The sequence below is a fragment of the Manis javanica genome, chromosome 4 (genome assembly GCF_040802235.1).
Source record: "Manis javanica isolate MJ-LG chromosome 4, MJ_LKY, whole genome shotgun sequence".
NCBI lineage: Eukaryota > Metazoa > Chordata > Mammalia > Pholidota > Manidae > Manis > Manis javanica.
In genome coordinates, this window is record NC_133159.1 from 132,028,009 (window position 1) to 132,043,591 (window position 15,583).

Here is a 15,583-nt window from a genome sequence, read left to right on the forward strand (position 1 = left end):
CTAGTCTTTAAAAAAAAATAGGTAGGATTTCCCAGGTAAAGGAGAAGTTAAGGAGTCTACCTATAGGAGAAAAACAATAAGGAATAGCATGGTTCAGAATGGGTGAGGGCAGCAGACAGTGAAAATTGTGTGCTTTTAAACTTCTTAGGATAATCCTGCTAATTAAATTTGATATTTTAAAGATTGAAAGTAACTAAGGAAATTTTTAATGATAAAGATTCCAGTCACCTAATACAAAGCTTTTAAGTAGATCTAACCAGAGTAGGAAAGCTAACAATATTGAGGAAAATGTCCTTACCAGTAGAATAAGGTGCATGGGCTTTGGGGCAGCTGTTTTGATGTCCTTTTAGATTCTTGGCTATTCTCTGAATTTGTGGCTTTCAAACTTCTTTTTGTTTCACAACCCATAATTGGAAATATTTTACATCATACCCAGAGTATACTCATGTATACATTTTAGTGAATAGAAATGTGCATGTAGATAATGTAACTGAAACAAACTACTTGTTAGAAGGGCTTGTGTTTTCTAGTCTGTTTTTACTTGTTTAAAAAGAAAACTGGTTAGTGACTCACTCAATGGGTTTTGCATCCTCAGTTTGAAAAACGTAGTCTATATAATTAGTATTTCCTAAGGCCAGCTTTGGCCCTGACTTACTAGACAGTTGGGGTTAACATAGCCTGAGAAGACAGATTCATCTCCTATCAAAGGTGTAAGGTATTCTTCATGACAGCTATTCCATCCAGTCTCTATTTCTCTGGAATCTTAATATTTTTTCCCCTTCCATAGATAATCTTATAAATTCTGAAAATAAAAGCTGTAAGGCACAGATAAAATTTATCATTTTTCTTCCTTTCTATTCCTGGATATCTGTACTGCATTCACTCTTGTTTTTCTTCTTGCACAGAAGGAAAAGATGCTATTTCTTTTTCTTGGTTAGGCCCTTTATTACCCTTATTTTCTTTCTTTCTTCTGATTTCACAGTTATTTCTTTTCTGAGTATCTCTAGTCTTTCTGCCAGCACCCTCCCATTTCCTTGCAAACAAATGAGGTTTTTTCTTGTCTGTTAAAGCATTTGTGTACCATCTCCCCATCTATTTGCCATCTTCTTTAGTTATTCAACTTAACCAAATTGTCCTGTTCATAATATGCTTGTTCCTTACTACCCCATTCCTTCTTTAATCCTTTGCAGTCTTTTTCTTACTGCTTTTACCTAAATTGTATTAACAAGATTACTTACTCTACTCAGAGTACAGTGGATTTTCGTGAATATTCAGAAGTATTTGGTATTAGTGATCTACCTTTCTCCTATTTTTAAGCACACTGCACCCCCCTTCCCTCCTTATTTATGTGATCACAAAAAGGCAATAAAAATTAGTAGTTGTTTGTGGTTAAAATTCAAGCTATATTGGAATGTACAAAGCAAAGTAAAAGATCCCATAATTCTGTGCTCTATCGTTAACAGCTGTTATGCATTGTTACAATGTTTTCAGAAATTTTTCTCTCTGTATACAACATGCCCTTGTTTTTTTTTCCCTTTAAGACAAATGGGCTTATTCTATAGATACTTGTGGTTTTTAAAGTTTATTTAACAATAGATTGCTCATTCATATCATTCCATTACTTATTATTTCTATTTTTCTTGATATTTTCCTTGGCACTAAAATGGTGTCATGAAACCAGTGACCTTTAATATCTTGTTCTCCATTGTATCCTTTTACATAGAACAGTGCTGCCTGCAAATAATCAATGTATGTTCGTTTAACGAATTGAGAATTCCATTTCTCACTGATCTGAAACAAACACAATCATATGACCCTGTTCTGATGGACTGTATATTAAACAATAAAAGAATCAAATGTGCAGATTGCTGTTGCAGTAAAGAAATGAAAAGAGATCAGTGCGACAGAGGGACACAGTGGCTAGTTAAGATTGGATAGACAGGTAAAATCTTTCTCAAGTGGTAACATTTAAGCTGAGTTCTGAATGATGACAGGGGGAAGAGGTTGTTTCAGAGGAAACCGCTAGTACCAAGGACACAAGGCAGGAATTCTAAGTCACGTTTGCCCCTAAGACTGGCTTGATCTCATTGGTTTTCATTGTTTACGTATTGAATTCATTCGGTGGCTTTGACATTCTTCAAGAAGAGTTCCTAAGTAAGTGGCAGTGCTCTGGAATTAATCTAATACAGCAGTCACTAGTCACATGTGGCTATTAAAATTAAATTTGAAATTCAGTTCCTCAGTTGCACTAGCCATATTTCAAGTGGCTAGTGGCTGCCTATGGATAGTGTGAATATAAAACCTTGCCCATGTGCAGAAAGGTCTGCTACACAGTACTACTTTGGAAAGTCACTAGAATATAAACTCCTTGAGAGACTGTTATACTCCTAGTCTCTGACATAAAGGCTGAATAAATATTTGTTAAATGATGAGATGAATAATTTGTTAAATGATGAGATGAATAAATGGGTGAATGAATGGATGAGGAAGATAAGCACACCGGTTCCCAGACAGGGAACAAAATGGCATAAGCTCTGAGATGAGAAAGAGTTTGATGTGTTTGAGGAACGGGAAGAAGGCTAGCTGGAACAAAGCGAAGAGTGGTACTTTGAGATCTATCTACATAAAGAAACTGGCAGCTTGGCCCTATAGGCAATGTTCAACCTGCTGAATTTTGTTTTAAGCACAATGGAAAATGATAGAAAGGGTTGTAGCCCAGCAATAATGTGATCTGATCTGGATGCCTTTTTTAAAGGTATTTCTTATATTTAACTAGCTTCTTTAGAGTTTAATGTGGTACATATGATAGTTTATTAAACTGGGTATTTTAGTAGTAAGTAAACTACTAAATCCAGATTTTTTTTAACTTACTTTATTTGTAAGGTTAGCACTAGCACCCTTGTTTTAGGTTTCTTTTAATAATTGTCTACTTAGAAGAAAGAACTTAGGTAAAACTTGTTTTCGTTCTTTTTTCCAGTGAAGGTGGTGTTTTTAAGGCTCATCTCACTTTCCCAAAAGATTATCCCCTCCGGCCTCCTAAAATGAAGTTCATTACAGAAATCTGGCATCCAAATGGTGAGTTTATCTAGTTTTACTTTTGTTTTTGCAAGTATGGTAGCCAGTCACTAAAGTTTTCATGATTAACAGAAAAGATGTAGTTCTCAATGAAATTGCTTAGAAGTTTCAAAAGTTCATTGTGTCATTGTACCCATGGCCTTGTATTAGAAGGGAAGGAGTGACAGATTATATTTTTAAAGCATTAATTTTTTACTTAGTTTTCAACTCTTTTTGAGACTCATCATGTACCAGACTGGATCAAGGTTGGCAGGTAAAGCACAACATTAATAGAACTCTTAAATTGAGGAAATAATTTCCAAGGTATTGAGTGACTTCTTGGCTATTATAAAGAGCATAGAAGTAATTAAACCTGGACTTTTAAATTTATATTTTCTCATCTTAGCTGTTAGACCATAGGCAGCTCTTCACTTTTCGTATTCTTAGCTGCAAAAAAAGAATGTCCCACCTACCTCATTAGCTGACTGATGGGGTTAAATGAGATAAATAAAATCCTGTATGTTTCCACCTTTGGAAGGCACCTAGTACTGCTGTGCATGAAATGGTGACATGGACTCCTTTACCCAAAGGTGTGATACCATTTAAAATCCATTTTGTGAGCCAGAGATTAGGCTACATAAACTTTATAGCAGTGTCTGAACTTTGGGCCTTATTTGTCTGGTAGAGCTTGGGAGCCTTTCTTTTTTAAGTATTTTGACATCAGTTGTCTTTTTAGATTACCATAATTTGCATTCTGCTTTTCATAGACAAGACACTTTTGGTTACAAGGAAGAGAAACTCTTACATAAAGTTTAAGCAAAAACCAATGAGAGAGTAATGGATGAATGAGTAAATTAGGGCTTTATTCCAAGGATATGGAATACATATTAGAACTCAGTGGACTGAAAAACAGACGGGTCTAGAAAGAGAGACTAGAACTGATGAATGGAAAACTTGGGAACCAAGACAACCACCATATTTCATAGCCTCTAAGAGACCAGTGATCACGAAAAATACATGGTTATTTTTTGTACCAGTTAGAAGGGAAAAAAATATCTCGAACAGTTGACTTGTGGGAGAATGCATTAATGGAAGTCCCACATGATGTATGGATGCATAAATTGATGATACTTGCCTCTTGGTGCTTTGACATTTCTTTCATCTCTCCTAGGCTTTCGGCAGTTTCTCCTGCCTTCGCTTGAATTGCTTGATGTGTAATAGGCAGTTTTTTACACCTATTTCAAAAGAAGATGTAACAAAGTTACTTAATTGAATGTTGACTCCACCACAAATTAGATGTGTAACTCTAGGCAAAGCCTCTTTGAGCCTTTGTTTCTCTATCTGAGAGTAGGAGTGTGTATGTAAGCCACACATGGGACTTCCTTAGGGGGAAGGTCAGCAGTGGTCTAGGTAGTTTAAGAGGACAACTGATGAAATGAGGGTTTTTTCATTTTTGTTTTTAAGGTTGAAGAGACATTTTGTCTTGCAAGCTGTAAGAGAAAATAGCATTAGTGAAATAATTAAGACTTGATTTGAGAGAAGGGGATAGGTTGTGAAGAAAAGGGTACCTAAGGAAGGAGGTGATGGGGCGAGGATGGCAAGTAGATAAAGTGTTAGACTTCAGAAGTAGTGAAAAGTCGTTCTGAAGTAAGAATGAGAGGAAGAGTGAGCATTTGAGTATCTGCTAGGCACTGGAGATGTAAAGATGTTAATGAGTTACCTCTTTTTATAAGGATATTGTGGTCCATATAAGGGAAAGGTGGACATGCAAGCTTAAGAGTGAAACAGGGATGACAGTGATGTGTGGTGAGTGTGTGGTGGTAGCATGGAAGAGCAAGTCGGGGATGATTCTTAGAGAATAGGATTCTTGAACAGATTTTTGAATATGTAAATGCATGGCTTGAACTTTGTTCTTTAGGCTGTGGGGACTAGTTAAATTAATGAGTTTTAAAACTGTATAGTATAGTAGGTTCATCTTGTCTATATTGGAAGGGGAAGCCAGACTGATAGCTGGGAGGTAGAGGATTTATCAGTGGTTACAGTGAGAGGCAGTGAAGGCTTGAATGAAGAGTAGTGGCAGGAAGGAAAATTAAATTGTTCTCACTTGTTGGCTACCAGAGATAGATGGTAATGGAATTTAAAATTGGTAGACCATTTACAAAATAATTACATAATCAAAATCACAGTGAGATACCACTTTATACCCACTAGGATGGCTATAATAAAAAAGACTGATCATAGACAAGTGTTGGTGAGGACATAGAGAAATTAGAACCCTTGTACACTACTGGTAAGAATGTAAAATGGTGCAGCCACTTTGGAAAACAGTCTGGCAGTTCCTCAGAAGGGTGTATACATAGTTACCTTGTAACCCAGCAATCCCACTCCTACATATATAATCAAGAAAATTGAAAATGTTGTATGTCCATAAGATACTTGTACAAAAATGTTCATAGCAGCATTATTTATAATAGCCAAAAAGAAACAACTCAAATATCTTAATCAGTTGATGAGGAAAAAAACAAAATGTAGTATATCCATATAATGAAATGCAGTATTGACACACACTACAACATGGGTGAACCTTGAAACATACGCTGAGTGGATGAAACCAGTCACAAAAGACCACGTAGTGAATGCTTGTGTGACATGTCCAGAAGAGGCAAGTCTGGAGAGAAAGAGAGCAGGTTAGTGGTTGCCTAGGGCTCTGGGGAATGTTGGGAGGAAATGGGGATTGATTTAATGGGTTTCCTTTTTGGGGTGGTGAATTTCAATCTAAATAAATCCTAAGTCAATCTAAAGCTGATTTAAAGCTGATTGTGCTGATGGTTGCACAACTCTAAATATTACAGAAGCCATTAAATTGTGCACTTTAAAAATAGGAATATTTCAGCGATGCTCTTAAAAAATTGTTAGAGGGTAAAGATTAGCTTTGTGTGGCTTAGATGCATTCAGTTTTGGACTTGTTTTTCTTGAAGTACATTTACCATATACAGTTAGATAATTAGGTAAAACTAGTTCAAGGCTTCACAGTGAGCTCGGGGCCTTGGAAGTTATTGGCATCAAGATCAAATCATCAAGTACACCTTAAACTTCAACAGTGTATGTATGAATTAAATCTCAACAATGTGTAGCATTGTGAAATAATGATTGAGTTAAATTTATCAAGGTAAAAGATGATTAATGTTGGAAATTAGGATAACATCAAAAGTCAGACCAAGGAAGAGGAAAGCTAGAAAGTGACTGAGGGAATGACTCAAGAACCAGGGAAAAGAAGTGTGTCACAGAAGGTAAGGGAAGAAAACGTGTCTAGGAAGGTATCTACAACATCAGTTGTCTTGGCCCAGAAGGGTTAACTTTAAAAGTACCCAGAAGAATATGTGCTCACATTCCACTTTGTGAGAGCAATCATAGCATCCCAATTTGAGGCAGAAGCCAGTTTATAGTGAGGTAAAAAAGAAAATGCCCAAGTAGTGAGAGAATTGAGAAGATGAAGATAGAATCACATTTTCATAGTTTAGATACGCAGCTTTAAGGGCAAGGAGATCGCTTGAAGGGTATGCATGGTTCAGATGGTTTCGTTTTAAGATGGAAGAAGGAATTGTGTTTTCAGTAATTGATGCTGACAGTGTTGGCTAGCTATTTATGGGGAAATTGATTTAGAAGTTTTCTTCATACCAAATAGCAAAGTGAATTAAAGCTCTGAATGGAAAAAGAAGTTAAAAGTAGTTAAAAAAAATGAATATCGATAATTTGCTAGTGTTAGGAATAAGAATTTTCTAGTCAAAAGTAAATACTGGAAGAATAAAAAGAGAGTGAAGAGAAAAAGCAATTAAATGCAATATAGATTCTTAAATGGATCTTGTGTCAAATAATGAGGCCAGTTGTAAAGAAACGGCATTGAAATGAGAGGAAAAAGTAACAGGCAAAAACTAAATGGGGAAAATTGAGGAAGTGGTTTGGTGAGAAAAAACTAAACACTGAGTACATGAGTGGGTAAAGAGTGAGAACAGACATTTTACAAAAAAGGACTTAAGTATAGTTTCTATACATGGGAAACTTCCACTCCCAAAAGCATTTAGAAAAGTTAAACTATATTCTACGTGTGAAATTTTAAAATTACCAATAAAGACAAATCTGCTGAGTGAACAGGTGATGAAATTGTCACCTTGTATTGCTAATGGCAATACACATTTTAAAGTGTAATTTGGTAAGGTGTTAAGCCTAAAATCCTCTCATTCTGAAAAATTAAACTGTTTGAAATGACACAGGTTAAAAAATTTAAAGATGCTAGATTAATGATAATTCTTAAAAAGGAAAGTGGATTTTAAATTGATTGTCTCATATAATCCTATACAAATATTTAATATCCTTTGTTCAAAGAAAATGACTTGGAAAAAAACCTTATTTGTGTAAAAAGTGAGGAAAATATCTTAGTGTATAAGCATTTCATATTCAACTTTATAGTGCTGTTACAAGCTTGTTGTTGTTACTCTTGCCTCTTGATCTAGTATTCCATTTTAGTTAATAGATTTTAAGGTGATGGTGCCTTGGGAAGAGGAACCTTAATTATAGAGAAGCTCATATATATGACATTGAAGGCACAGGCCTTGTCTGCCCCATTCACTGCTGTCCCCTGGGTCAGATGATGTGGATACACACACACTGTACATTCAAGTAATATTTGTTATAGAGCACTAATACATACAAACTTTGATTCTGGTTGCCTGGAGTTTGTAACAGCATCCCCCTGAAGTTATAAGATGAAAAATAAGCTTTAAAATTATCTGTCATAAATATGTGAGACTTTAGGTGGAAAATAGGATATACATAGTACAATATACATACATATTGTCATTGGTTTTATAAGATTTGGAACTTTTGTTGAAAAAAATTTGGAACACCAAAATACTGTATACTACTATTTTTTTCTAACATTTCCAACTAAGTATGCTTTTTTTGGGCAGTGGGGAAATTTTTACTGTAAAATATAAGTGAATGATAGAATTTTGATAGTTTTACTAATGAGTTACTTGAGTGATATAAAATGAATTAGTAGATTAAGAGTTCACCCTGTTTTTGATTAACAATTCATGGCTTGGATTTTAAAATAGTTTTATAGAAAAGAGACCTCATGAATGTCATTTATATTGATGCATTTTCAGAGGCAATATGACATGTTCCTTTGGTGAATTTGAGGATATTCCTTTCCCTGAAAATACAATTTTTCCTTTATGTGATTAAAAAATACATTATAATGATCTTATTTTTTCCTTAGGATAGTCTCTGGACCTTTGACTATCACCAATTTAAGTCATTAAGTTAGTGGAGAAACTAACATGATTTCATAAACACTCAGTTCTGGTATTTGGACCTTATGTCTTCTACAGATGATTCACATAGTTGTCATTTATTCATTTCATTGTATTTACTTCTTGTAAATATGAGACAACATCTGCATGTTAGGTATCTTGAAGTTTTGCAAAAATATAAGATAGCTTACTTTCCTATTGCACTTGTCAGATAGATCCTATTTGGTAAAATCTGTGGTCTTTATATAAAAGGTTAACAGGTTTCATTTTGGAAATTAACTTCTTTGTGTGTGTGTGTGTATATATATATATATATATATATACACACACGTATTTTCAGTGTTTTATACAAGTACCATGGGAATCAGGACCATGTAGATGTTTTGTGTATAACCAAATATAAAAATACTCATTTTAAACAGGACTCTTATTCTCTAATTTTGCAGTTGATAAAAATGGTGATGTATGCATTTCTATTCTTCATGAGCCTGGGGAAGATAAATATGGTTATGAAAAGCCAGAGGAACGCTGGCTTCCTATTCACACCGTGGAAACCATCATGATTAGTGTCATTTCTATGCTGGCAGACCCTAATGGAGATTCACCTGCTAATGTTGATGCTGCGGTAAGGTGGCCACACGCATATCTCCCCTCCCCTTTGATTGAATTCAAAACTATGGCATCTTTATATGTATCTTTCCCTCTCTTTTCTGTCTGTCTATATCTAAATATCTGTTTATACCCATTAATTTTTCTCCTGAATCTGTACAAAAATAAATGACAGCTAAGCTTCACCCTAAACACTTAAACTTGCATCTTTTAAGAATAAGGACACTATCTTATATAACAATACTGTCATACTTAAGAAAATTTAATATCAAGCCTCTACTGAAGTACAATACTATTATATCAGGTTTTTATTTTAAAACTTTCAGGTCTACAAAAAAGTTGAATTAGTTAAATAAGCACTCCTATACCCTTCATCTAGATTCATCAGTTGGGGAGATTTTACAACATTTTTTTTCCTAAACAGTTAAAGAATACTTTACAGATACTCTTACCTCTTCATGCTTAAAAAGTTTGGCGTGTATCCTAAGAACAAGGGTATCTTCCTCCATAAGCACTGTACAAAATCTATCGCTGATGTAGTATTATTGAATATATGTACACAGTCTATACTCAAATTTCTCCAGTATTGTTCTTTATAGCTGCTTTCCTTTTTTTTTTTAAATCCAGAATTTAGGAACACATGTTCTATTTTGCACTCCTGTATTATTAGGCTTCTTTAGTCTACAGTAGTCTTAGTTCCTCAGCCTCCTATCATCCTTTGAAAAGCCTTTTGTTGTTCTTATTGGAACCTCTGTTAGCCGGAGATTAAATTCACCTTTTTCTTGGGTTACTTCAAACCTGTGTAGAAACTTGGGTGAGAGACTATATATAGGAAAACACTACATTGATAACCACTTTTCAAATCTGTTGCTTTAAAATTTTAAATTCAGTGATCAAATTGAAGTAAGAAACTGGCAGAAAGCCATTCTGACTTTCTATTTAGTCAAGCATCAGTCCAAACAACGCAAGAGACTATAAAGAAAAAGAGGTCATAGCTGCTTTTAAAAAAATGTCCTGTGTAATCATTTTGAGAGAGAACTAATTATTTTTTCTATGGATTCCTGCTTAACACTCAGCTTTTTAAAGAAAGATCAGAACTGAGAGTGTTGTAATCTTCATGAAAGATAAATTAAGAGCAAATACTTGAGAATAGCAAAAGCTAATAACTCTTCAAAACAGCTGAGGCTTGAAACAGTAGAACCTACTGAAAAGTAAAGTCATGCTCTTGATGGGTTAATATTTCCAAAAAGGTTATAAGTAGACTTTACAATATGACATTGAAATATGCAAATAGGACTTCTAGTCTGAATACTACAAATTGAGCAAAATCTATCCCACTCTTTTTCTTTAAACCCACTGCTTTTCTTTCTGATTTAATTAATTAGTTAGTTGTCTCATATTTAAATTTAAATTACAGCTTTCTTTTGAACAGTTTTATTTGTAATTTCCCTTTGCATTGTATACTTTTCTTCATAATTTTGTTTGTCTTTCTAACCTCTAAGTGGTTCCTATTCCAGGAAATGCCCCTTGTTCTTGGAGACCTCTCTCCTGGATCTCCTTATCCTTTGGCTCCAAATTAGATATACTCAGCCTGCTTTGCTGATGCCTTCCTTGAATTTCCCCTTCCTGTTATTCTGGGTTGGATCATCTGTTTCCTGGATCCTGTTTCTTTTTTTCTTGAGTGACTTCTTCCTTTTGCTATACTTCATCCTAGAGTAATGTTTTAGAAAGGGTATGTGAGAACTAAATCCTGAGTCCTTATGTGTCAGTCAGTGTTTTTATCCTGACCTTATACTTGATACTTTGTTTTATAGAATTATAGGGGAGAAAATAAAATTTCTGTGAAATTTTCTTTTAGCGTTTATTGTTGCTGATGAGAAATTTGATGCGAGGCTGATTCTCCTTATTTGTAGACGAATACTCTGTTCTCTTGGTTCATTTCAGGTCATTTTCTTGATTCCTGGTCTTCTGAAATTTCACATTGTTGTGTAACTTTAAATTTTTCCATCTCTAGTTGGTATATATTTGAAAACGTCAGCTCTAGGAAATTTTCCTTTTTAATTACTTTGAGAAATTTTCCATTTTTAGGATTTTTTACTTTTTTGAACTTACAACTGTTACCCAATTTGATCCCTCGTGTTTTTATCTTTTTCATCTAAACTAGTGCCAATTTTGAATTTCCTGTTGAATTTTATTTTGGCATATTACTTTTAATTTTAAATAGTTTGCTCTTTTCCCCATTAACTCCTTTTTCTTCAAATTTTATTATTTAGTGAATTTATAATAATTATTTAATTTTTCAGGAGTTCTAATTAGGTATTTTAAAAGGTTAACTTCCGAAGTTTCTCTGAGGTCAATTTTTCTTTTGTTTTTTTTGTATCTTGAAGTCTACGAGGAACTCCAGGCTTTCTACATAACTATCCATTCATCCATTCATGATTAAGAAATAATAAATGAGGGTCTAGGAAAGCATTTGAGCTGTGTGTGTGTGCAGAATTTTTCACTTAAGTGTGTAGGTAGCAAGCCAGATAGTAGACTAAGAGTAAGAGTTGGAGGATGAGGAGTGTCATTTAAATGCTAAAATGAAGTAATTACTTTCAGTACCAGTACTCACATTAGCAGCGCCAATTCTAGTGCTCTTCAGTATATTTGTATGAAACCTATGTATTATCATTATTTTAGGAAGGTATTAGAATTTTGAATATAGGTGGGAGGAAAATGCTAAAAACTGTTGAGTTATACAGACTTTTTATTAATTTCTTTCAGTCCCACCTCTTCCTGACTGTTCTCAGACCTGCCATTTCCAAACTTAAATTTCTTGAGGGTTCTGTGCAATGGTCCTTAGCTTCCTTTGCTTTGGTTCCATTGAAACATCTCTAGACTTCTATTCTTTCTTCTCTGCCACATGTTTCATTCCTCTTCCATCTGCTTTTGGTCTTCCAGAAACTGCCCCCGCCCCCCTCTTTGTTAGGTGACATTCCTGTCATTATTTTTGATATCGAGGATTTATACCTTTAAAAAAATACAGTTTGGTCATTTTAAAAGTGTCTTAAGAGAGCAGAGATAGAACCTGTGCTTTTTGGTTTGTTGAATTCATACGTTCTCTATATCTAAAATGCAGAAGATAATATCAGGTGCTTTGTCATCCACAGTGTGTAGCGTATAGTGGATTCAACAGATGGTGGCTATATTAGCTAGTTCCTGCTCTGGAACATCATCTCCTGATCTTTCCTTTACCTGGAAGTCATCTTTGCCCAGTCTTTTGTCTCAGTCACTAGAGAACATAGTCATGTATTCTCTCTCAACTCCTTTCTGCCTCTGTGCCATTGATTTAAGTTCTTTTCACTTGATAACATTATTGTAATAACTTTCCATTTGATTTCCCTGTTTTCAGTTTTAGTTTTCTCTGCTAAGTGTTTTTAGTTGATTTTTTTCCTTGAAATTGACCTTCCCCCTTTTGCTTGGAATTGCCCTTTTCTTCCTTTACCTTAAAAATGATAATGAAGTAATTACAGATATTACATCATTTTATCTATAAACACTAAAGCAAGTATCTCCAAATCTCTACATGTCAGCATTATAATTTATACGTGCCTTTCTAGGGTGTCTTGCTGTGAGGGCAAAAAATTGCTTTTTGAATCTCTTCCTTTGCAAGGGCAACAGTGGAAGATTTCTAGTCTTTGCTGTCCCTATATGGATGATACTTTTTTAAATGGGAAAAAAAGGGCTGGGCATGTTTGTGAGCATTTCCTGCCATTTTACATACTAGGTAAAACCAGCTCTATTCTCATGTGAAACTATGCTGGTGCTGTTTTGTGCTCCATTTTCACGCACCTGTCATTGATAGTGTGATACTGTCACCGCCTCACCCAGCCCTCAAATAGACGTAGTACTTAGCAACACCTCAGTATGGTGAACAGTACTGATCTATACAGGAGGCACTTTTATGTCTACTATAAAGAGGATTGTGCCTATAGAGGTAATTTGCATAGGGGATTTCTGCACTTGTATCCCAAGAGAGAGGGCCTTGTAAAACTATTTTTTGACTACTTTTCTACCTTACCAGCTTTTTAACATTTTCAAGGTTTGCATATTCTTGAAGCATTACATTCAAAGTTAAAATTAGCATTTGAGCTTTACAAAGAGGAGATTGAATAAAATCATTTGATATTACTACTTTTCTACCTACAGAAAGAATGGAGAGAAGACAGAAATGGAGAATTTAAAAGGAAAGTTGCCCGCTGTGTAAGAAAAAGCCAAGAGACTGCTTTTGAGTGACATTTATTCAACAACTATAACTTCACTTATTTCAGGGTAAGTTCGTGTTAAACTCATATGACTCTCTTACCATTTTTTTGTTGTTGTTATCATTAATCTACAATTACATGAAGAACATTATGTTTACTAGGCTCCCCCCTTGACCAAGTACTCCCCCACCACACCACACACCCCATTACAGTCACTGTCCATCAGCATAGTAAGATGATGTAGAATCAGCATCTCTGTGTTGCACAGCCCTCCCTATCCCCCCCGCCCCACATTATACATACTAATCGTAATGCCCCTTTTCTTTTTTCCCACGCTTATCCCTCCCTTCCCACCCATCCTCCCCAATCCCTTTCCCTTTGGTAACTGCTTGTCCATTCTTGGTTTCTGTGATTCTGCTGCTGTTTTTGTTCCTTCAGTTTTTCTTTATTCTTATACTCTACATATGAGTGGAATCATTTGATACTTGTCTTTCTCCACCTGGCTTATTTCACTGAGCATAATACCCTTTAGCTCCATCCATGTTGTTGCAAGTGGTAGGATTTGTTTTCTTCTAATGGCTGAATAATATTCCATTGTGTATATGTACCACATCTTCTTTATCCATTCATCTACTGATGTACACTTAGGTTGCTTCCGTTTCTTGGCTGTAGTAAATAGTGCTGTGATAAACATAGGGGTGCATCTGTCTTTTTCAAACTGGGCTGCTCTATTCTTAGGGTAAATTCCTAGGAGTGGAATTCCTGGGTTAAATGGTATTTCTATTTTGAGGTTTTGAGGAACCTCCATACTGCTTTCTACAATGGTTGAACTAATTTACATTCCCACCAGCAGTGTAGGAGGGTTCCCCTTTCTCTACAACCTTGCCAACATGTGTTGTTGTTTGTCTTTTGGATGGTGGCAATCCTTACTGGTGTGAGGTGATATCTCTCATTGTGGTTTTAATTTGCATTTCTCTGATGACTAGCGATGTGGAGCATCTTTTCATGTGTCTGTTGGCCATCTGAATTTCTTCTTTGGAGAAGTGTCTGCTCAGATCCTGTGCCCATTTTTTAATTGGATTATTTGCCTTTTGTTTGTTGAGGTGTGTGAGCTCTTTATATATTTTGGATGTCAATCCTTCATTGGATGTCATTTATGAATATATTCTCCCATACTGTAGTGATGCCTTTTTGTTCTATTGATGGTGTCCTTTTCTGTACAGAAGCTTTTCAGCTTGATATAGTCCCACTTGTTCATTTTTGCTTTTGTTTCCCTTGCCCGGGTAGATATGTTCATGACGAAGTCTCTCATGTTTATGTCCAAGAGATTTTTGCCTATGTTTTTTTCTAAGAGTTTTATGATTTCGTGACTTACATTCGGGTTTTTGATCCATTTCGAATTTACTTTTGTGTGTGGGGTTAGACAGTGATCCAGTTTCATTCTCTTACATGTAGCTGTCCAGTTTTGCCAGCACCATCTGTTGAAGAGACTGTCATTTCCCCATTGTATGTCCATGGCTCCTTTATTGTATATTAATTGACCGTATATGTTTGGGTTAATGTCTGGAGTCTCTATTCTGTTCCACTGGTCTGTGGCTCTGTTCTTGTGCCAGTACCAAATTGTCTTGTTTGCTGTGCCTTTGTAGTAGAGCTTGAAGTTGGGGAGCGAGATCCCCCCACTTTAATCTTCCTTCTCAGGATTGCTTTGGCTATTTGGAGTCTTTGGTGGTTCCATATGAATTTTTGAACTATTTATTCCAGTTTGTTGAAGAATGCTGGTGGTAATTTGATAGGGATTGCATCAAATCTGTATACTGCTTTGGGCAGGATGGCCATTTTGACAATATTAATTCTTCCTAGCCAAGAGCATGGGATGAGTTTCCATTTGTTAGTGTCCCCTTTAATTTCTCTTAAGAGTGACTTGTAGTTTTCAGGGTATAGGTCTTTCACTTCCTTTGTTAGTTTTATTCCTAGGTATTTTATTCTTTTTGATGCCATTGTGAATGGAATTGTTTTCCTGATTTCTCTTTCTTTTAGTTCATTGTTAGTGTATAGGAAAGCCACAGACTTCTGTGTGTTAATTTTGTGTCCTGCAACTTTGCTGTATTCCGATATCAGTTCTAGTAGTGTTGGAGTGGAGTCTTTAGGGTTTTTTATGTGCAATATCATGTCATCTGCAAATAGTGACAGTTTAACTTCTTTACCAATCTGGATTCCTTGTATTTCTTTGTTTTTGTCTAATTGCCATGGCTAGGACCTCCAGTACTATCTTGAATAACAGTGGGGAGAGTGGGCATCCCTGTCTTGTTCCCAATCTCAGAGGAAAAGCTTTCAGCTTCTCGCTGTTCAGTGTGATGTTGG

General features: G+C 35.4%; 1 protein-coding gene across 1 annotated transcript in view; it reads left to right on the forward strand.

The window, feature by feature from the left end:
• Nucleotides 1-15,583, forward strand: part of UBE2G1 (ubiquitin conjugating enzyme E2 G1) — a 119,175-nt gene that overhangs the window by 74,173 nt on the left and 29,419 nt on the right. Inside the window, exons 4-6 of the mRNA XM_073234988.1 lie at nt 2,978-3,075; nt 8,813-8,991; nt 13,167-13,289. Coding sequence (XP_073091089.1) covers nt 2,978-3,075; nt 8,813-8,991; nt 13,167-13,253 — 364 coding nt within the window. The 3' untranslated portion in view covers nt 13,254-13,289. The remainder of the gene's footprint in view (nt 1-2,977; nt 3,076-8,812; nt 8,992-13,166; nt 13,290-15,583) is intronic.